The 24,349-nt window shown below is 44.6% G+C and overlaps 1 protein-coding gene across 2 annotated transcripts in view; it reads right to left on the reverse strand.

The window, feature by feature from the left end:
- Positions 1-24,349, reverse strand: part of LOC147729081 (cysteine repeat modular protein 2-like) — a 721,334-nt gene that overhangs the window by 511,976 nt on the left and 185,009 nt on the right. For both annotated transcript variants that reach the window (XM_086959364.1, XM_086959363.1), the window contains 3 exons: positions 14,264-14,350; positions 12,569-12,767; positions 7,600-7,823 (listed from right to left, as the gene is read on the reverse strand). In XM_086959364.1, the coding sequence (XP_086815490.1) occupies positions 7,600-7,823; positions 12,569-12,767; positions 14,264-14,350 (510 nt within the window). The remainder of the gene's footprint in view (positions 1-7,599; positions 7,824-12,568; positions 12,768-14,263; positions 14,351-24,349) is intronic.

Genomic DNA, 24,349 nt, shown 5'->3' on the forward strand with positions numbered 1-24,349 from the left:
CCATAAAATCATTTGTTACTAATCACCCTTAGATTTATTTTAATAATAACATTAAAACAAATTTCCCCATAAATAAGCCACTACTAGATTGAAGAATGTATAGAAGTGGGAATAACAATGAGGTTAACAATTAGGGTAATGATCTATATATATATTTGTCTGTTTGTGCACTTCGCTGATCTGAGGGTTGGAAGTGGCGCGTTGGGAGTTCTGTCGGAATATATATATATATATATATATATATATATATATATATATATATATATATATATATATATATATATATATATATATATATATATATATATATATATATATATATATATATATATATATAAATTCAATGGTTCTCCTGTTTTAAAGAGCATCACTCCGGACACTGTGGGACTTCAAATCAGGTACTTTATTCAGGAATCATAGCAGACCGGTTTCGGCATGTGCCTTCTTCTTGTGCTCTCATCCTTAGTCCGTGAATGCACCTCACTCTTTGTATATTCAAGCTCCTCCCTCCTAGTGGCGGCTGGGCTCACCTGTTTCCAATTGCTTTTGCTCGCTTCTGTATTTGGAACTACCAGTTCCGAGATAAAGCGGGCAGGCAATTCAGAGTAGGTTGATGAGGCTTCACTTTTTTAACCACTTGTGTGACTGTTTTCTGTCCCATACTCTCTGCCACAGCCTTCGAGTTAACACAGCTTTCAGGGCAGACAAGATGCGGCGTCTCTCCGCTCCCTCTGCGCTCGATGATACAAGTAGCTGGAAATGCCTCAAAAGGAAACTGGGGCGGACCGTGGCCTTACTCCGATCCTTCGGCATAACATCACATTTTTCCAATTCGCCCACGGTCACTTGCAAGAGGGCCCTTCGTGCGCGTTACTGGAACCACGCTGAATATGAATTCAATGGTTCTCCTGTTATATATATATATGGCGGAATGCACGAAATACAAATATTGAACAGAGAAAAACAGGTGTACTTTCCGGGCTCTATGGACATGGAGTGGTGAAGATACGGTTTAAAAAAAAAAAAAAAAATATATATATATATATATATATATATATATATATATATATATATATATATATATATATATATATATACTCCTCCAACCGGTCGCCGTGCAACAAACGCCTTATGCATGCTACCCAGTACGCAGACAACGAATCACAAAGTCCAAAGCCAGTCTTCAGGTTGTTCTTTTCTTATTTTATTTTTTCAAGCATAAAGTGCAGGGGTGCAAAAAACGCCGAACAGACGCGTTTCGGGCGTGAACGCCCTTGCTCACTGTTAGCGGTAAAATGGACTGACTCGCATATAAATAGTACTATGCAAATTCAAAAAGCGCGCCCAAAGCAATTCATTAACATAGCAGAAGGACTCAAATTCTCATTGGGCTCAAAAAGACAGGACCACTGCAAAGACCCATGTTTTCCTAAACTAATGCACAATGCTCTGATTGCTGATAAAACATGGAAGATAACTGGATACCCGTATGTAAAGACTTACTCATTAATGCCCTTAGCGAAGTTCTGGGACAGGTTAAAGAAAATTACTCAGATCCTCCCCCATGTTCAAACCTCCAGGGATTTTACTGTTTAATCGAACAATATACATTGACTCTAACTGTCTTAATTTCTTCTCATAATCGCCACCCTTCTTGGAAGTTCTCACGGCATCTATCACAAAATATTTGAGATGGGACAAATTTCTATTGTGATGCTGATCAAAGTGCCGAGCCACCGGGTAGCTTTGGTCACAATTCACTATGGCTCTAAGATGTTGAAGGATGCGTTGGTGCACCGGAAGTTTGGTGCTCCCAACGTATCTCAAGTTGCAGGTGCAAGTTAAAACATATACTGCTAGTTCTGTTCTGCAGGTATAGTGGGCCTTAATAGTGATAGGTTCAGAGTCAAAGGGGGTCAGGTAAGATCTGGTGTTGATACCAAAATTGCATGCGCGGCATGAAATGCACCAGAAGAAACCCTTACGGGGTGACAACCAGTCATTGTTTTCTGGTGTCTCCGGAGAACTGGAGACCAATTCATTGCACATGCTGAATGCCCTTCTGTAGGTCACTATGGGCTTATTTGGTAAAATGTCTTTCAATACAGGGTCAGTTAGTATCACAGGCCACTGACTTCTCACAAGACTGGAAATTTGGCGCGCTTGGCGGCTATACCCTGTGATAAGTCTAATGACATTGCTGTTCTCTTTTGGATTGGTCATATGGGAATCAGGTGTCGGGGCTTCCAACAGACTGTGCTGATCTAAGTTGTTAGCTCTGTGGGCGAGACTTAATCATTATTGTTTACATTGTTTTTGGGTTATGTACTCAGTAATTAATGTGGTTCGGCACCATTACTCCAAGATGGCGGCCAAAGCGGGTCCAGAAGCTCGCAAACAAGAGCCGACCCCTGAGTTTGATTTCACGAGAGAGTGACTTATGATTGGCCCACTGGGGCTTGATTTATTAATTTTGTATTATACTTTATTTGTACAAATGCAGTATCATGACAATATATGTTTAATGAAAAGTACCACTCAAGTATGGCGGCCAAAATCGGCCGAGTGGATCTATTGTAGTCCCTCTTCTATGCACTTTGTTTTCACTATGTAAATAGCACCATGAAATGAACACAGTAACCGTGACCAAGCCTTAGTGGCGAAACGCGTCGGTAGGGAGCTGCCGATTTTGTGCCTTAAATAAATATATCTTGAAGCATCCAAAGGCAGCCTGTGCCGTTCTTCTGATTGGGAGAATTTTGTTTATGATATCAAGGGTGTCCGGCACCCACACAGGCTCGCCGTGTTAAGAGACGAGGAATAGTCGGGAGTGGTTGTTGGAATATATATATATATATATATATATATATATATATATATATATATATATATATATATATATATATATATATATATACCATGTGACTCCTCCTCGAATTTCTCGGCGTCTCAGACCCAGCACAGCCTCGCACGCCAGCAAACAAAGGGAGACGGACCACAACGAATCAGCATCGGTAAGTTTATTGATGCACAGAGAGCAGCTACGCTTTTCTGGCGAGTTATGCCCTTGATCACGCTGCAACATGCACAAAAGACAGAATGCTATTTTTAAATGCAGTGTTAAAGGGAACACCCCCTCACAATGACGTGATGCATCATGTGATGAATAAACAGTGAAAACATACTGCCACTTGTGGCTAATACCATAGAATCAGCACCTACAAATATTTCCGGATAAATCCAGGATTCATGTGTGTATACTGCAATGGGTAAGTAATCTAATTACACATATACGCCAATAAGTTAAACAGAGACTAACTGTATAAATACAAAATTCTTATAGGACGTAACTGTTTGACATGTATAATATGATACATAATGTGCCAATATAGCTTAAAAAAGTGGCAGGCAATAAAGTACTAAGTGAGAGTGAAATAAGTGCAAAAGAGAGCGAGAGAAAAGAAGTGCAATACCATTCATTATAGAAGAGATAAAAACATCATGATATAGAAATCTTCTCAGATCCCTGAAAACATACGTATATTATATATGGCGGAATGCACAAGATACAAATATTGAACGGAGAAAAACGGGTGTCCGTTCCGGGCTCTATGGACATGGAGTGGTGAAGATACAGTTTAAATATATATATATAGGCCAGCCGCTTATACACATTCTATTCACATACTCATTGACTTTGAAAAACCACAAGAACCAGGATACATCTGCGCACACGCCCATTATGGGCAGGACATTTAAATCGCGCGTGATTTTTCTCTAACTGCTCTCTTCTCCTGCCAGTGAACAAGGGCGATGGCATGCCCGAAACGCGTCTGGCTATGGAATTGGTGCTTCGAGGAGCTGGTTATGATACTGTGTTGCCTCTCTGAATAAAAGGACTTTAAACTTACCGGGTGTGGCAATCTCTGTTGGAGGCAACTCGTGCAATGTGTATAAGCGGCTGGCCTGGCCGCGAGAGAGCCCTCCTGCTGCAAAGAGCGGGTCTGCAACGTCGAGAATCAAGGACGCTGTAAGAGCGGTAAGCCGATCAGAGTTGGTAGATTGACACAGCTCGCAACTCAGACTGCTTCAAGCATGCCCACTGGGGCTTGAAACTGCTATTTTGGGAGGGAGAGCGGAGCCCACTGGGGCATGTATTGGCTTTGAAAAACCACAAGAACCAGGATACATCTGCGCACACGCCCATTATGGGCGGGACATTTAAATCGCGCGTGATTTTTCTCTAACTGCTCTCTTCTCCTGCCAGTGAACAAGGGCGATGGTATGCCCGAAACGCGTCTGGCTATGGAATTGGTGCTTCGAGGAGCTGGTTATGATACTGTTTTGCCTCTCTGAATAAAAGGACTTTAAACTTACCGGGTGTGGCAATCTCTGTTGGAGGCAACTCGTGGAATGTGTATAAGCGGCTGGCCTGGCCGCGAGAGAGCCCCCCTGCTGCAAAGAGCGGGTCTGCAACGTCGAGAATCAAGGACGCTGTAAGAGCGGTAAGCCGATCAGAGTTGGTAGATTGACACAGCTCGCAACTCAGACTGCTTCAAGCATGCCCACTGGGGCTTGAAACTGCTAGTTTGGGAGGGAGAGCGGAGCCCACTGGGGCATGTATTGACTTTGAAAAACCACAAGAACCAGGATACATCTGCGCACACGCCCATTATGGGCGGGACATTTAAATCGCGCGTGATTTTTCTCTAACTGCTCTCTTCTCCTGCCAGTGAACAAGGGCGATGGTATGCCCGAAACGCGTCTGGCTATGGAATTGGTGCTTCGAGGAGCTGGTTATGATACTGTGTTGCCTCTCTGAATAAAAGGACTTTAAACTTACCGGGTGTGGCAATCTCTGTTGGAGGCAACTCGTGGAATGTGTATAAGCGGCTGGCCTGGCCGCGAGAGAGCCCCCCTGCTGCAAAGAGCGGGTCTGCAACGTCGAGAATCAAGGACGCTGTAAGAGCGGTAAGCCGATCAGAGTTGGTAGATTGACACAGCTCGCAACTCAGACTGCTTCAAGCATGCCCACTGGGGCTTGAAACTGCTATTTTGGGAGGGAGAGCGGAGCCCACTGGGGCATGTATTGACTTTGAAAAACCACAAGAACTAGGATACATCTGCGCACACGCCCATTATGGGCGGGACATTTAAATCGCGCGTGATTTTTCTCTAACTGCTCTCTTCTCCTGCCAGTGAACAAGGGCGATGGTATGCCCGAAACGCGTCTGGCTATGGAATTGGTGCTTCGAGGAGCTGGTTATGATACTGTGTTGCCTCTCTGAATAAAAGGACTTTAAACTTACCGGGTGTGGCAATCTCTGTTGGAGGCAACTCGTGGAATATATATATATATGTATGTATGTATGTATGTATGTATGTATGTATGTATGTATGTATGCATGTATGTATGTATGTATATATATATATATATATATATATATATACATACATACATACATACATCGGGGGCGGATCCAGTTTACAGCATGCCTGTCGATTCACGCCGGACGCGTTTCGTGCTCATTGCACTCTTCAGCGGCGCAACAGTCATTTTGGCACATAAACCACACCTCCCACTTAAAAATATGAGCCCTCCGATGGGCGACTCGAATGAGTCCGCATTGGTTTGTGGGTCTTGTAGTGTGTGCTTCAGTTATGTGCCGCTGTCTGAAATGTTTCAAGCCCACGAATGGGCCTCCACTCGCACATCCGGCTTATCAATCCTCCATGGATGCCTCCACATTGAGACTCCGTGATTCGGAGCTCTGTGGCTCCAAATTTCCGGGCGGTGCATCTCCCGCAGCTGGGAGGCCGCATATAAATCAAAGCTCCAAGGTTCCCACCAGTTGGAGACGCACTCTGACATCCCCTGCAGCAACCTTCATGAGGTAAAAGCCGGATCGGGGCGGATCCAGTTTACAGCATGCCTGTCGATTCACGCTGGACGCGTTTCGTGCTCATTGCACTCTTCAACGGCGCAACAGTCATTTTGGCATATAAGCCACACCTCCCACTTAAAAATATGAGCCCTCCGATTGGCGACTCGAATGAGTCCGCGTTGGTTTGTGGGTCTTGTATTGTGTGCTTCAGTTATGTGCCGCTGTCCAGCGACGGCTCGTGGAGGGAGTTACGGTGGGGCAGGAGGGCGGGGAGGGGGAGGGGCAGGGCGGAGGTTGCTAAAAACCGGCATATGGATAATTGCAGGTAAGTAAACAATTTAATTAATAAAACGAATTTCGTCGCTCGCACTGCATTGCATTTTGCGATGCAAGGCGCACTACGAAATTCGTTTTATTAATTAAATTGTTTACTTACCTGCAATTATCCATATGCCGGTTTTTAGCAACCTCCGCCCTGCCCCTCCCCCTCCCCGCCCTCCTGCGTCACCGTAACTCCCTCCACGAGCCGTCGCTGCCGCTGTCTGAAATGTTTCAAGCCCACCAATGGGCCTCCACTCGTACATCCGGCTTGTCAATCCTCCATGGATGCCTCCACATTGAGACTCCGTGATTCGGAGCTCCGTGGCCCCAAATTTCGGGGTGGTGCATCTCACGCGGCTGGGAGGCCGCGTATAGATCAAAGCTCCAAGGTTCCCACCAGTTGGAGACGCACTTTGACATCCACTGCAGCAACCTTCATGAGGTAAAAGCCGGATCGGCGGGCGGATCCAGTTTACAGCATGCCTGTCGATTCACGCTGGACGCGTTTCGTGCTCATTGCACTCTTTAGCGGCGCAACAGTCATTTTGGCATGGAAACCCACAAACCAATGCAGACTCATTTGAGTCCCCCATTGGAGGGCTTATATTTTTAAATGGGAGATGTGGCCTTTATGCCAAAATGACTGTCCGGCTACTGAAGAGTGCAATGAGCACGAAACGCGTCTGGCGTGAATCGACAGGCATGCTGTAAACTGGATCCGTCCGCCAGTCCGGCTTTTACCTCATGAAGGTTACTGCAGTGGATGTCAGAGTGCGTCTCCAACAGGTGGGAACCTTGGAGCTTTGAGATATATATATATATATATATATATATATATATATATATATAGCGCTATATACCAAATGTCTGCAGTTTCTTGGAACTGCAAATAGCAGATGTGACAATTATTAATTTTATGACAGCATGATCTTAGGAGTATTCAATATGATTTTACTATATTGTTCAGATCATTAAAAAACAGGTATCACACGGACAGCTGCATAGTTTCCCACATTTTCTCTTACACCACAAATGGGTCCAAATACTGCACGTTTCTGTCAATTTGCATTATGCTACTGCATGCATCCTGTGATAATGAGATAGAGGGAGGCATTTGCACAAATGCCTCGTTTGTAGAAATAATAACAGAGCCACAATAACTTGCAAATGTCTGGGTAGATGGAATGATTCACAATCATATTAACTGGCTTGGTTGAGATCAGGTCTTTTCATATGTGTGCATTAATCAACCCTTGGCTTAGCAAAGACTGCGCAAGACGTCCTATGGTCTAATACCATACAATAACAACATGAGCATTACATGTCATATCTAATCCATTCATAGACAGAGCAACATGTCTTAGTGGCAGGAAACAAAATGAGGGTAAATTACCTGAGCAGCTGCTTGGGTCAGTACAGACATTGCAGTGGGCGGGGCAGCGCTTGCAGATGCCATCTGCATCTGGGTAGTACCTCAGGGAACAGTTCAAAATGCACCTGTTGTTCTCCAGAAGCAGTCCACTTGCACATGACAGACATTTGATTCTACTTTCATCGCAGGTCCAACATGAATTATCGCATGCCTCACACGAGCCTTCAGAATTCTCAAAGTAACCACTAGAAAAAGAATACAAAAGGGAAAAATGTCTTTAATAGAATCTTCATTGGGAGTCCTGTGGGATGTGATATACAGAACTCAACAAAACACATCGGGCCTCATTTATGAGGCTGTGCGTCACTTTTACGCCGCCGGTGCGTCACTTTTTGTGACGCACCAGTGGCGTAAAACATGCGTCTTTGCTGCGCCATATTTACAAAGTGACGTATCTAGGTAGATGCATCACTTTGTAAACCCCTGCGCAACATTATACCTGCGTCAGGTATAATGTATGCAAGGGGGCGTATTGACGCAAGGAAGGGTCGTAGAAGTGACGCAGTGAAATCTGTAAGATTTCACTGCGTCACTTTTAGGACGCCGTTGTGTCAAAATCTTGCGCCTGCCTCACAGCAGGCGTAAGACTGACGCAGGCCCTTTCACATGGGGCTTGCCCCATGTGAAAGGACACATTGCTGGAGTTGTGTCACTTTTGTGACACACTCCAGCAATGCGTCACTTTTGCGCTTACAGATACGTCAGAAATACTAACGTATCTGTAACTCCTTGCGACATGATGCGTCATACATTAAATATGACGCATCAGGAATGTCGCAAGGAGTGCGCACTGAGAAGTGCTGCATCGCTGCTTTCACGCAGCGATGCTTCATTTCTCATAAATGAGGCCCATCGTCTGCAGCACGATCAATGGTTGCCTGTCCATAAGTATGTTGAGGTACCTATTTTGGGTTCCAAAAAGGAGAAAGTAGGGACCTGACAAAATAAAATAGGGAAATGGAGGAATGGGCCACCATGACTGCAGCTTAAACTATCCCTTTGAACATACTACATTCATTAAGATGTCCTTCTTGAGGAATAGTCAATTAGGAATTAAGAGACTAAAAGACAGCAGGCGGAGATGAAACATAAATGTGAGGGGAAGAACAGGGTGTATACGTATTAGCAAAAACTGAAGTTAAAGGAAGACATGATTGGTTAAGAACTGTAAAAATAGTCAGAAATTCACAAATTGTTGAAGTCGGAGAACAAGGAACACGACTGCAGGATATGCAACGACCCTCAGGCCCTCTTCTAAAATATTCCAGAGATTATTAAATAATTTGGCAGTGGCTCGGTTTCAGCTTTCCCCCTACTCACAGTTCCTCACTGTTCAAGAGTTTGTAGCTTGGCTCCCGTCTATTCGTACAGTAGTAGGAAACTTTTCTTCTAATTCAATTCCCAACAGACATAAAAGAAGTCATATCGTCCAATTATTCAAGGCAGTCTCTCTACTATTTCTACTGTGCAGCAAGTAGAACGTTTAAAATAAATGCTGGACTTTCATGCTTGGGCCTATGCTCTGTTACCGGACAATAAAAAACACTGACATTGCATGGTTATCTGCCTACTGAAGGGTTTTACTACATGATCCTTCTTTACCCTGCAGGAAAATGCAGCAGTGTTGTAGCTGAGCCTCCTCTCTCCCTTAGGTATTCGAAAATAATCATAATAATGAGTTCTTATACAGCTTGCCCTACCAATTCAGATATTTCTAAACACTGTCAATAGTAGGTGCTAATAGGTATTTTAATGGGCATGAAGAAAATAGTGCACTTCCCCACAGACCTTTACAAATGAACTTAACAATGGTTGTGGCGCAAAGGCTCTGCCTGCACACCCCTGTGCTGAGAGTTACACAGAACAGTGAAAACATGAAGAGGGGCCCTAGTACAGCATGCTTGTACTCCACGTCAACATCAGAGCCAGAAATGTTTAAGGAGGAGACGTGGCAACAGATAAACAAGTGGGCATAAATATCATTAATGGAACTCCCTTTAAATGGACTTCAATTTAGTGAGTGACAGACAGATGAGAGCGGCTCTTTCCAGGGAACTACCAGCCTGCAGCTAAGGGACATAGATACTAATGCTATGGTAATGTGCAGGAACCTGACACAGCCTTTGACTTTGGGGGTACACATGCTTAGTTCATGGCTAGCAGAGCACATGCACACTATAAGTGTTGCTGTGTAAATGTTCCCTAGTGAGCACTGCTCCTGCAGCCATCTGGTCTCAGTGGTGGTGGCAGGAGTAGTAGCAGGGAGAAGGTGGGGCAGCACTCTATTATGAAGCCCCTCATGGCTGACCAATGAAATGCAAGAAAGAGGTACTGTGATAACTGGCGCTGATGATGTTTTGACTTTAGCAAGGATGCTGGAGACACACTGCTTTTTCTGCCAATCACAAACATGCAAACGTGGACAATATTGCAGAGGGCAACTATAACTTCAAACAAATAATTACAGAATGGGCCTAGGTATAAAAGAGAAAAAAACGACCCCCTCTCCATTCCATGCTGGTTGAGCAATAAAATATAGGCCTAATTGATGTACTGTAATGTACATCTCTTGGACCCTGATGCCACTGCACCTGCTGCACCATTGATAGTTACACACCTGGAGCCAAATCTAAAAATGACAGCCATTCCATATGGGCGTCTGCCATCGCTCACAGTGGGGTCTAATCCTCACTGTGTTGCAGGTGCGCAACAGCCATTGAACTCACCGGGCTTCAGCCCTCCCCCCCAGTCGTGTGTGGCAGCCCGGGATGAGACAGATCCCCGGCACACACAGAGTCGCACCCGAACGTTTCACAGGTCTTTAAAAGACCATTTGAATGGTAATTAGGTCTTGCAGTTGTTTCACCCCTTCTAAGAGCCCCTGCAGCTCCACTCTGCCTACTGATTAAACGTTCAGCCCCCCCCCGAAATTTTTTCTTAGCCCCCCCCCCCCCCGAAATTTGGCTCTAGTTGCGCCTCTGCCGTGTTGTGCTGATGAAAGCCTGTAACTCGCAAGATCACAGGCTTTGTGACTGTAAAAATACAAAATACAATGCACAAACTGCAAATTGCGAGTTGGAAATTTATTTTCAACTCCCAAAGAGCACTTTGCCGCCCACAAAGAGTAGCAAAGGAAACGGTGCAAGTAATTGGCATCATCCTGTTTTAAGCAACTGCAATTTGGATCACAAATCACTGATCTGTTACAGGCTTCCTAGATGGGATGGTAAGGCGTTCACAGAGTGGTCGCTGTCCATACAGACGGCTTCCACCTTAAACACCGTGGCTTCCAGCACTGGAGAGTATTAGACAACATTCCAGGGGACACTGAACTCTTTCTACTCCTCTAAATGTCATTCACTGAATGACAACTTTTATATTTTAGAAATGGATGGATGTGATGGATGGAGACTGCTATCTCTCGCAGTCCCATGTCCCCACATCTGCAGCCATTCTCTGGAAGTCACTTAAGAGTTTTCTTTAAGTAGACATTTATATGTTTAATAATAGGAGTCATTTGCAATAAAAAAAATAGAATAGAATGTGTAAAACTGATTCTATGGCCTAATGCTATCCAGGCCATAACTCAATATTTGGAAACATGGATGATGGATTTATAATATCATTGTAGGTTTTTAATTTTAATTGACATTGCACACAGTAAAATATGCACCATTTATTTTGTATGACATGTTGTTCTCGAAGAACTCTCTGGCATTTGCTCTTCCATTGTTTATGTAACTAGTATCTTCTGACACTTAGGAGTGACATTAGGTCAGAAGGGGCGAATCATATTCATGTAGTGGGATAGTGTTAAGATGATAGGGTTATATGACGCTTTAAAATGCTAAAATGTGATTTGCTAAAATAATCATCCTTTCGGCTCCACCATGCTGACATTACAGTTTCTATAATTTTTTTATGGTGAAATTGTCTATATGCAGCCTCAAATTTGAGTGTGAACCAGAAAGTTTTGAGTTTCTACTGGGGAAGCTGTCCAGATCTCTCTTGATTCGCTGCTGTTTTGAGATTTAGTATATTTTTCAGATTTTACCTAATGCTTTATAAACTCTGACAACCTACATGGCAACTGATTGTTATGTCCTTCGGCTCCATGAGAATGGTGCTGTATTTGCATTTTGTATTTTTCTGTATTGCACTTTTAATAGTCCTTCATGGTTTTTCTAAATTACTGATCTCAGACTCACTTTTTGGGTTGTTCTTTATTTTAGGTCTCGTGGCGATTTACAGCGCGAAGCGCTGTCTCGCCGAGACCTATAGTTAGCGACTCAGCTTTCCAGGAGACAGCACATGGCGGCGCGCTTTTCCTCTCCGAGAAGGCGATCGGAGCAGGCCACGTGCTCGCGAACGCGCTCGCTGTGGCCAGCTGCTGTCTCCTGGGAAGCTCCAACACCACACACGCATGCGCATGCACAGAGACACACACACACGAGCGCCCATGCACGCACGCACACATACATACAGAGAAAGCCCCTCGCCGTCGCATACACACATATGAATGGGGAAAAAAATCACAGCACTGTATGTAGAGTCCTATCTTCCCCAAAAAACATGGTGCCTTCCTTAGACTAGAGTCTGACCAACATATGGGATCATGTGGGAGATAATGTGGGTTTCTGAAGTACATGTGCATATCATACAAACACACAGACATACAGATCATGGACCTAACAAACAAAATACAAACACAGATTGACAAAAACACATCCCAAACCATATTGTTCCCCAAGAACCTATTCACAGCAAAGCATAGAATAACATAGCAAAACCTAATGACCATCATATTAATCCACAAAAACACCCAGATATATAAATACCAGATCTAGCTACTAGTTTTGCTAATATTTATTTACCCCTCTCGCTCTTTTTCAATTCGATATACTATTTTGTATGTGCTGCCATTGCTTACTCTGGGCAGTTGAAGAGACACCGTCCACTGTGCAGAAACAAGCTCTGCCCGTCATTCTTGCATTGTATGCAGTCATCGCTGGAACCCACGCAGCTCTCACAATTCACTGCACATTTCTCACAGGTCTGAGTGAATAGATTCCCAAAATGGCCGACTGGGCAGACTTCAACACATCTATTGTCCTGATCCAGAAAGAAGCCTAAGGTAACAAGGTGTGAAAAGCAGTCATCAGAATTAGGGGATATTGTTAAGAGAAAAAGCCATTCAAAAGATGTTGCGCTTTACAAAACACATATTATATACAACAACTAATCATTAAATACTTTTTTGCTCTTCATTTCCATTTACAAGAATGAGCTCATAAACTGTGGATTCAAACACATCTGAGTGAACATATTCATTTCTAATTTCATCAAGAGAGTTACTTTAATCTTTTTCACATACGGAATAAACAAGCATTGGGAAAAGCAATAGTTCTGGCTTTACTTTGCAACTCACTCAAACAAAGGCATACACGCAGGCCATTGAGCCCCGATCTTTGAGTAACCTCCTATTTCTGTGCCTTCTATAACCATGGCGTATGCTTTATTTCTCTTAGCTTCTAGTCCTACATTGCACCAGCACTGCAGAATGTAGGCAATAAAGAACAGCAGCATCATCACGTTGGGGATTAAAACATGGCTACAGACAGAGGTGAAAGAAATTAAAATAGCACCTGTGAAGCTACCTACCTTGTAGGAGTTACAATAAGATAATCATGTAGTGTAAATCTGCACTAGATTAGGTTGTTCAATGTTGAAACAAATCAGTTTTCAGCTTTGGGCATGCTACCCTCACCATTTTCCAGCCTAGGAATGCCAGAACACTATCCCAAAAAATACAACCATCTTTGGAGTGTATAGGGAGGTGTGCAGCCACTTTTGTGTTAAGCTTAATGGCTTAAGTCATCAATGGGTCATTTGGAATCCAATTCTAAGTACTTGGACTAAGAATTTCACAACAATGTTGGGAATTGGAAAAAACATTTTATTAGACTATATCCAGTGTTGAAAGATTTTGGCTTTGGCCCCATAACATTTCATAGTTAGCCTTCAAAATGGAGCTGTTTTATGCCCCTTCCAACATCACTATGGAAAGAACAAAATTCATACAATCAATTCTCAGTCTAGTGGAGCTATTCTCAAAAGTAACTTACACTTAGAAGTAATTTACACATGTAAGTTTAGTCTTGCTCTTTTAGGGACCTTTACTAATCTTGGCTGTTCAACATTAACAAGTTTAAAGTTACTCAAAAATGTTGAGTTACATGTCTCCTCCCCTGAAACAGATGATGGACCCAAATGTAAGAGTGTAAGTTTCTACTGACAAAAAAAACTACTATAGTAAGTCCTGCACCACACATACTATAACTTCCCAAAGGAAATAATGGAGTCTAGGATTGAAAATTGAACACCATAGGAAACAATGTTAAATTAAATTATTTAAAATTGTTTAAAATACCAATACATTTAGTTTATTGTTTTACTTGAAGTAATAAGGTTATTAACCTTTCGCCTTAAATGTCTATTAATAAAATTTGATAACATTTACATAAATGCATGGAAATAATTTGAAACCTAATTTTAGGATATGACTGTGCAGCCCTTATGCAAAATATGGGTGCTAAAATGATCATTTATAAAATATTAAACTCACCAGAATTGCAGGTAAAACAATCTAGAGCCAACGGTCCAAAACAGCTTTGACACGATTCGTCACAAACATAACATGTGCTGTCAGTAACTGCAACAGACAAAAAACAACAAAGAAGTAGTTAAAAATTCAGTACATCATTGTACTTTTACATATGTTGGAAAAGAAATTTGTCATTTATCCACAGAAATAAATGCTGTGCTGCACGAGTGGGTAGTTCACGCACTGATTCTGTATTGCTTTCATTTTAAAGCAAACACAAGGAGATGATAGACGGATTGCTGAAACCTTTCAGATGGTCACCCCCAGTCACAGATCTGGGTTGAATCCATCATCATTCTTTAGAACACTTCACCACCCCAGTTCAGACCTAGCCATATGCAAATCAGACTTGACCCTATACCTCATGGGAATAGTCCGGCCCGAACTGCCAAGCCGGGTCTTCCATGGACCGGAAACAAGCATCCTGGGACCTGTTTCAGGGTAACACCCCTCATCAGCCAGGCAAGCTTGCATTCAGTAGCGTAGTGAGCAAGGGACCCACATCTGGGCATACCCTGCCAAATTAGGGCAAACAAAGCAAACACAAGGAGATGATAGACGCAGTGCTGAAATGTTTCAGACACTCATCCCCAGTCACAGATCTGGATTGAATCCATTGTCGTTCTGTAGCTCAATTCGCCACCCCAGTTCAGACCCATCCATATACAAATCAGTATTGACCCTATTCCTCATGGGAATAGTCCAGCCAGAACCGGGTCTTTCCTAGACCGGAACAAGCACCCTGGGACCAGTTTCGGGGTAGCACTCCTCATCAGCCACGCTAGCTTGAATCCAGTAGCAAAGTGAGCAAGGGACATACGTCTGGGCAGACCCTGCCAACTTAGGGCGAACACAAGGAGATGATGGACCGAGCTCTGAAACTTTCCAGACATTCATCCCAGTCACAGATCTGAGTTGAATCCATCATCGTTCTTTAGCTCACTTCACCACTCCATTTTATTCACCTTTTGGAGCATGATGGAAGTTTATATAGCATTGACGCAGACTGGGTATGAAAGTTCATATCTCTTTAGAGGAGATGATTTTGTGTTCATGTTAGGTTAACTAAATATTAATAAGAACACTTTTCCAGGTCTGAATATGTAATTTGTACCTGAACACAGTGAATAACACTGGATTTTTTTGCCACCCCATTTTGCCTTACCAATGCATCCACTATTGGAAACCCTTCACCTATACTTTTATTAACAAGTATTTTTGTAGTGCAATGAGATTGCTTGGGCTGACAGCATCTACTGACACTATATAAGGTCGAAATATGCCTGTATTACATTACATACTAGTGCACGTCTGTTCCATTAGATACTTCAGACACAAATGATGCCAATTCACACTGCAGATGGCGGATGTTGATGGCACTTATGCTGGCAAAAATCTGCATTCTCCATCATTGTTGTACTTGGACTGTCCCCAAACAACATGAATTACCAATCACATTTTTCAGATTAGCCACATACGAGAGACACATATACAGGCTCATAAGGACCATCCCCCTGTTTGATACAAGCTTGGGGCTTGTTTCCTCACTCTTGTGGCCCAACAGGCAGAGGATATTAACCACCCATTTCATGGCTTCTAGCGAGGGGCGGCTCCTCCACTAGGGCGGAGGAGCATCGTCCCACTGATTTCTCGCAGGAAAATAAAATGGTAATAACTTCCAGTTATTACCATTCTATGTTAGGTTGCTGGCGGAAGTGTGGGGAGGGCTGCTCTAGAACCAGTATATTACAAAAAACAAGGGAACTCAATGTGGTGAACAAGGACCTTCGGTATCGATAATTTATATGAACAACGGTCCTTGACAGAGAGTTGGTGCACAAGGAAAATGAATATAGACTTAAACCAGTGCTATGCTGCTGCTGTCCAGCTGGACAGTGAAATTTAATGATTTAAAAAGTTCAAGATAAGAGAAAAAAGTAAAGTGGGACACAGTCCTGCGTCCTACACATTACAATAAACACAGAGAAAGGAAACATTCAGGAAGGGCAAATAGTTTGTATGAACTGCAAGAAATGAGAGAAGCAGAATGAAACAACACAGTTACACTTAAATATCAGATTAAATTGTGTATGCGGTGTAAAGTGAGTTGACGAAGTTGCTATCTCTTTGAAGAAATAATGGGATCATCATCAGGACAAAATTAATGCATGCCTGAGAACCATATGGCCCGCAAAACAATAGAAAAATAGGTTGAAAGAACAGACGGAAAAAAGGAGTAAGAATAAAACAATGTACAGGACATTTCCTTATCAGCATTATGTGAGCGACGAGCGGTGAGTTGAAGACTACGGTGCTAGGGATCAGAACCTACAAAAAGTGAAAAGGGTGAAGTGAGCACTTGCAGTGAGTGAGTGGGTTAATACCCAATACAGTTCTAGCCTAAATATAAGCTGGAGGTGAATTAAAAAAGGGGGGCAGCTATGAAGGAGCTTACCATGCAGGGTGCTCTAGCTACGGTTAGGAGAGCTTCAATGATTGAACCGACTGGGGAACTGCAGGAAGGTCAGCAATTGCGTGGGAAGTGGACAGTACCTAGGGTTAAATTAGGCAATTATTAAAGGCATTGAGCGTCCGAGCTGGGAGTAGAGTAGAAACTATTGTGATAGAAATTACCGCAATGGGAGTGGCGGTCTGGGTTGGCCAGCAGGATTTGTGCCTCTGGGGCGCCAAAGGCACGGTAGCCTATGGAGGGAGGGAAGTGTGTGAGCTGGGATAGGTGCATGAATAGTACAGTAAGCGAGAAGGGAGGGGAGGGTTACCTGCAACGGGTCACTTATATGGTCCGGTGCTGGCAATGGAATGTGAACCGCTAGTGGGGACCGGTGCTGTTGATCGAATTTGGATCGGCATGATGATAATGAGTGTTTGGCTAGGGATTGGCATTTAAGGACCTGTAAAGGAACCAGGGAGGAATTAATTATGAAGGGGCGCAGAGGACTCGGGAAGAGCCCCAGAAAAGTACGCTGCTTACCTGCAAAGCAGGAGGAGAAAGTGAACCTGGTCTGCGGTTGCATGACCAGTGGTAGAGGCTTGATAACCTAGGGCGGAAGGGTGAAGGAGAGGGTTAGGGCTTGGAAAGTGAGTAGTGTTAAAGATCCCATGCTGGGGAGGTGATGAACGTCTTACCTGCGGTGCAAGAAGGCGGAGTGTGGCTCGATTTCTGGGTGCTCCTATTGCGGTCGATGGCGGCTAATGGGGTTTAAATACCACGTGGAGCGTCACATGGTGCAATTGACTATGTCGAAATGGTAGTGACCATATTGGAGTATTGTGGCAGTGCACAGTAGGATTAAGCTTGCGTGGTGGAAATACAAGTTCAAAGGGAAATAACCCAGGGATGCTCATATGGAATGAGCATCCCTATTTTTAACTTTAAATCATTACATTTCTCTGCCCGGCTGGACAGCAGCAATATAGCACTAATTTGAGTCTATATTCATTTTCCTTTGTGTACCAATTCTCTGTCAAGGTCTGTTGTTCCCATAAATTAAATGCTCTAGAACCAGGTCAGTTAAGGAGTGGTGTGCCCGCTCCTGAGTGCGCACAGACTCTCTGGTCGGCCCTCTGGGGCTGCCCAAACCAGTCATGCACACTCTGCCTTTCACCATGCAGGCTGCAATGCAGACTGTATAGAGAACATGGACTCCCCATAAGCCGCTAAATGGGCAGCTTCCCGACCAATCACAACGTCGTAGACAAGAAAGCCGGAGAGCAGGAGCAGTGAAGACGCGGCACCCGGCTGGCTGAAAGGTAAGTTTTACTTTTTTTAAATTATTTTTAAATGACCTCCCTCCACGCGTGCGACCTCTTCACCCAAGAGCCATAACGGGTGCAACTGCTTCTGGCAGGTGTACTATTCAATAAACTCAATATCTCTTTGCCGACACCCATCACTCAACCCCTTTTTTTTCCTCTTGAAAAGAAGGATAATAGGACCAAACTTTGTTCAACACCCAGTAATGAAGTGTGTGAATTTAACAGTACCCACACAGACACAGTTAGTAAGGGCCAAGGATATAGCTTATCAACTCTAACCCTGTTATTATATGTCCTCGTATGACAGGAGTATTATTGGGAGTAGGGAGACTGTGATTATGCCTTCATTTATAATTTGATTTGTGTAGACACTATTTAGTCATATCCTGATGTATGAGAGCAAAAAGGTACTATATGAGGCACTCTGTTCGGTCTCCGGGAGGCCTTGTTATCACGTAGTGCTGTATTTATGTTACAATTCCTTCAGACTTCTCATCCTTTATTTTCCTTCTTCTGGTGTTTTCCTTCTTTTATCCTCCTCCGCATGCCCCCTTATTCTTTCTATCTGTGTGTATAAGATATTATAAGACTATGGCTTATTGCATGCCTGACCTACACAGACTAGAGGATCCTTAAAGAGGTCAGGATAGGAGCTATGCACTCTGTTGTTTAATAATCAAGGAAAATACATAATATGCAGATCAAGGTTGTGTTGAGAAGCACTGCAGGGTCAATCATAAAGAACTGCATTACTCTTGCTTTTTATTGAAACTGCATTTGGTTTGTATACTGTGTTAGAAATACATTTGCCTATATCTGGACTGAATACCCGTGATAACAAAACAGTGACACCCAACAACTTTGGTACAGTCACTGAATTACATTTCAGTGAGGGGTTTCTGTTTGCTCTGTGACCTCACCTGACACTTCTTTCATCTTCACATTGGGAGGCACACTTTGTTATCTGCACCTATGCTTCTTTCACATCCATACTTATAAAATTGTAAATATGGACTAAAGTATTCATGCCTATAAACTGTATTATGCTCTTCAAATTGTGTATGGATTCGTTTTGAGGCTTATGTGGGATGCAATTTCATCCCAACTGATTGGGTCACTGTTGTAACTTCCCCATGCTTTCACCCACTCTTCCTGTTTCCCCCCTCGCTTTCCCCATCTTGGTTTAGCCTGTGCTATCAGCTGAAGCCAGCGATAGAATGTTGGGAGCATGACTGATATGATACTCGGCAAGCTGGAAGCACCTGGACTGAATATACTTTAATAAACTATCTTTGAACCCATTGGTCTGGATATATCGTTCTTACTACATTGTTGGCGATGTTGGAAGGAAGCTGAGCCAGGGTCAGCAAGGTGTCTTCCCACTGGAGCAGATTTGGAAGCTTGGTCGGAGTATAGGAAAAGAATAGAGACTTACCCATCCCGTGGTGTATCTTCTCTGCAGTCTCTTGTGTGCTTATCAGAGGGAGCTGAGTGGAGAAAGGAAGGCAAGCAGACTTTTACCATCGGCAGTAGCTGAAAGGGGGCCATGACAAAGAACTGTGGCTTGCTTCAGCCGGCAGGGGAACAGTTTCTGTGATATTTTAAGCACTTCAGCCCAAAGCGGACCTGGAGGAAGAAAAACGGAAGGAGAGCCGGTGTTGAGCGAGTTAAAAGCCTCCCGGTGTGCCGTTGTAATCTCCTGCTTGGGGTGACTGGCGTAGGAGGTGAGCGGATTCGTTTTGCATGTGGAATGTCCTGCGACTGGGATGAGGAGATGAGCGAGGATCCTCCGAGGAGCTCCCCATACGGTGACGGACGCCCAGGGGTGAGCGTGGCGTGATCCTTTGAAGCTTGGCGGTGGACGATATGAGGTAACTGCCTTGGTGTGTCGATCATCGTCGACGATCGTGAGGAGAGTGGAGCCGAGCAGCGCTTTAGAGCGGTGGACTGGTGCCGTCGACGATCGTGTGGTGAGTGGAGTCGTGCGGCGTATTTGAGCGGCGGACTGGTGCGCAAAAGGAACGAGCCGGATGCCTGACTGACTTTCCCCGTCCAGTCTGTGACGTTCCTCACAGGAAGTTCCCGCCTTGAACTGCAATATCGCTCCCATTCAGTGAGGAAGAAAGAGGACTGGTTCCTTGTTTAATGCTGGCGGTTTGTGAGCAAAACACTAATAATGAAGGGTGAAAAAGGGGGAAAGTAGAAACACACTCTTACAGTAGGCAATTTTCACCTCTCTGGTAAAACCATTATTATTCTCTAAAACTTACCCTTCACATGAATTTAGAGGCATTTTCCTAATAAGGCTTTGAATCGGGAAGCATTTAGTGTCATTTAAAGGTTTCCTTTGAGTGGGATCCTAGTTTTATGGCCATGGCAGGGGCAGGAATGAGTCAGCCCCCACCTTTCTTAAATGATTTGGGAGAGCCTGGCATCCCATGGAAGAGGTGGGAAGGAATTTTCAAGTCATACTTCATAGCAATAGCGGGAGGTAATTACAACAATGTGAGAAAACAACATATTTTGCTGCACAACTGGCAGGAAGGTTTTTGAGGACATAACAGGCAGGCAGGTTGACGATGAACAGGAAGAGTTAGAAGAGACTAATGTGTATGAATATACGTTGAGGAAATTGGAAGAACATTTTAAAGTTAAACTGAATGTAGTACTAGAGAGGCACAAATTTTACAAAATGGCGCAGAAGAAAGATGAAAAAGTCACTAACTATGTAGCTGTCCCGAGGGCTTTATCCGCAACGTGTGAATTTGGGGCGGTGACGGATTCTATGATAAGAGACCAGATTGTAAGATGTAGAAATGATCCTAGGATCCAGGAGGAACTCCTCACTAGGAATCCCGCCCTAGAGGAAGCTTTAAGTATTGCTAAAGGTTCGGAGCATACTGCGTTGTGCATGAAGGAGATGAAAATACATGAGGGGGTTTCTAGAGAGAAAAATGAGAGCAAGGTGGTACATGAGGGGGAGACAGTGTGTAAAGTTAGGGAAAAAGCAAAGAGCAATCAACGCAGCAACACACAAGGGTTACTATGCTACAAATGTGGTAGTCCAAACCATCTGGCAAACAACTGGAAGTGTCCAGCCAGGGATGTGTTATGTAGGAAATGCAACAGGAGAGGGCATTTTTCAAAAGCATTTTCGAAACCATCAGCCGACCCCACCGACCTCAAGAACTACCGACCCATCTCGCTGCTCCCGATTCCCGCAAAAGTCATCGAGAAGACTGTCAACAAGCAGCTGGCCGCCTTCCTCGAGACGAACGGATCCCTCGACCTTTCGCAGTCTGGCTTCTGGGCCAACCACAGCACCGAGACCACCCTGATCGCAGCAACCGATGACATCCGAGCCCTGCTCGACAACGGAGAAACAGCTGCCCTCATCCTCCTAGACCTCACCGCGGCCTTCGACACTGTCTGCCACCGTACCCTAGTACAGTGCCTCAGAAACGTCGGAATCCAGGAGAAGGCACTGGAGTGGATCATCTCCTTCCTCGCCGGAAGGACACAGAGAGTCTGCCTCCCCCTGTTCAGATCAGAAGCCACCGAAGTCATCTGCGGCGTTCCTCAAGGCTCCTCCCTCAGCCCAACCCTCTTCAACGTCTACATGAGCCCCCTCGCAGCCATCGCACGCCATCACAACCTCATCATCATCTCCTACGCCGACGACACCCAGCTGATCCTCTCCCTCACCAACGACCCCGCCACCGCCAGAGCCAACCTACACGAAGGGATGAAAGAGGTAGCCGAATGGATGAAGAACAGCCGCCTAAAACTGAACTCGGACAAGACGGAAGTCCTCATCCTGGGATCCTCACCCTCCGATGGGATGACTCCTGGTGGCCCCCCGCCCTAGGCAGCGCACCCAAACCAACAGACCACGCACGCAACCTGGGCTTCATCCTGGACTCCTCGCTCTCCATGGCCAGACAAGTCAACGCCGTCTCCTCGTCGTGCTTCAACATCCTACTCATGCTACGCAAGATCTTCCGGTGGATCCCCACCGAGACCAGGAAGACCGTCACCCAGGCCCTCGTCACCAGCCGACTGGACTACGGCAACTCCCTCTATGCCTGAACCACCGCCAAACTCCAGAAGAGACTCCAGCGGATCCAGAACGCCTCAGCACGACTCATCCTGGACATCCCCCGTCGCAACCACATCTCCGGACACCTGAGAGACCTGCACTGGCTCCCGGTCAACAAGAGAATCACCTTCTGTCTCCTCACCCACGCACACAAAGCCCTTCACAACCAAGGCCCAGGATACCTCAACAGCCGCCTCAACTTCTACGCTCCCAAACGCCAGCTTTGATCGACCGGCCACGCCCTCGCCGCCGTCCCCCGCATCCGAAGAGCCACCACAGGGGGAAGGTCCTTCTCCTACCTCGCCGCAAAGACTTGAAACTCCCTCCCGACCCAGCTCCGCCTGACCCAGGACCACCTCGCCTTCAGGAAGCAGCTCAAGACCTGGCTGCTCGAGCAGTAGCGGACCCCCCTCCCCTAGCGCCTTGAGACCCTCCGGGTGAGTAGTGCGCTATACAAATGCTTTGATTGATTGATTGATTGAAAAGTTTGTAAGAATTTCAATCCTAAAGTACTCATGGTGGAAAATGTAGAAATTAGAGAAGGGGTGAGAAAACCTTTATATTTCAAATGGGGGATGAAGAGGAGAATGATAGTAATGAGTATCCTAAAAGTGAAATTACCCTTGATGGCGAGGAATTCGAAGTGTATGCTGATTCATGCTCTCCTTATACCTTGATTGACAAAAGGGTGTTTGAAGAAAAGTTTGCAAAACATGGTGTGGAACTTGAGAAAGCTGACATTAGTCCAGTAGGTTACTACAAGGAACTTATACCTTTAGAGGGGATGGCGAAAATGAGGATTACATTTAAGGACAGGCACACGGTGGGAAAAGTATATATTACCACGAGGGGTTCTAGCCTTCTTGGGTGGAAACACCAGAAAGAGTTAGGGATTAAGCTGGATCCCAACAACAGAGAGCAAGTGTTATTGGTGGAACCACCTAGTATTGCTGAAAACTTAACCATGGAATTTAAGGAGGTGTTTAATGAAAATCTGGGGATGTTGAAAAATTATATGCACAGAATCACTCTCAAGGAAGGAGCTGTACCCGTGGTACATAAAACACGATCCATTCCACTGCGCATGAAGGAGCACCTGAAAAGTGAATTGGAAAATCTGGTCAGCTAAGGGGTTATCAAGGAGATTGATGGTTCTGCATGGTTGGCTCCGGTCGTTATCACGACCAAGGATGGAGGAAAGAACATTAGGCTATGTGTAGACTTGAGAGACCTGAATGCAAACATTCAAGTAGACAGATATCCCCTCCCGAGAATTGGAGAGATGCTGAGCACTATTCAAGGGGCTAAATTCTTCAGTGTCTTGGACTTGTCCTCGGCCTATTATCAGATAGAGCTACATCCGGAGTCACAGTCCTTGACGGCTTTCACAACTCCTTTTGGAAATTTTACATTTCTGCGGATGCCGTTTGAATTGGCGTCTGCAGCTTTCCAACAGGTAATGCAGCACATCCTTAAAGACTGCGAAAAAACGATGTGCTTCCAGGATGATATCCTGATATATGGATCTAATGAAAAGGAACATAATGAGAACATCAAAGAAGTGTTAAGGAAATTGAGGGACGTAGGTTTCACTACCAGAGTGAGCAAGTGTAAGTTGGGTGTGAGCTCGGTGGACTATCTGGGCCACACTATTTCAGAAGAAGGCATCAAACCAAAGTGCGATCTTGTCAATGCAGTTAGAGATGCTCCCAAGCCAAGAAACAGAGAAGAGGTAGTGCCATTTCTGGGACTGGCGGAGTACATGGCGAAATTCATCAAAGATTTCGCCACCAGATCTTATTCGTTGAGAGAGTTGGTAAAGAAGGACAGCATCTTCAACTGGGGAGAAGACCAAGAGACGGTGTTTAAAGACATAAAAAAATGCTATCATACAGGCACCCTTCATAGGAAAATTTGATCCTGAAAGAGACATAATAATTTCTACAGACGCCAGCAACCGAGGAATAGGCGCCACCTTAGCACAGCGAGTGGAGAAGGAGGTAAAAGTTGTAGCTTTTGCATCCAGAACCCTCACCGCTCCTGAAGCCAACTATTCCACAGTGGAAAAGGAGGCCCTAGCCGTCTATTGGGCAATTAAACATTTCAAGTTTTACGTGTGGGGAGTGCAATTCGAGGTGCATACAGACCACAAGCCTTTGGTGCCTTTGTTC

The sequence above is a fragment of the Lissotriton vulgaris genome, chromosome 2_2 (genome assembly GCF_964263255.1).
Source record: "Lissotriton vulgaris chromosome 2_2, aLisVul1.2, whole genome shotgun sequence".
NCBI lineage: Eukaryota > Metazoa > Chordata > Amphibia > Caudata > Salamandridae > Lissotriton > Lissotriton vulgaris.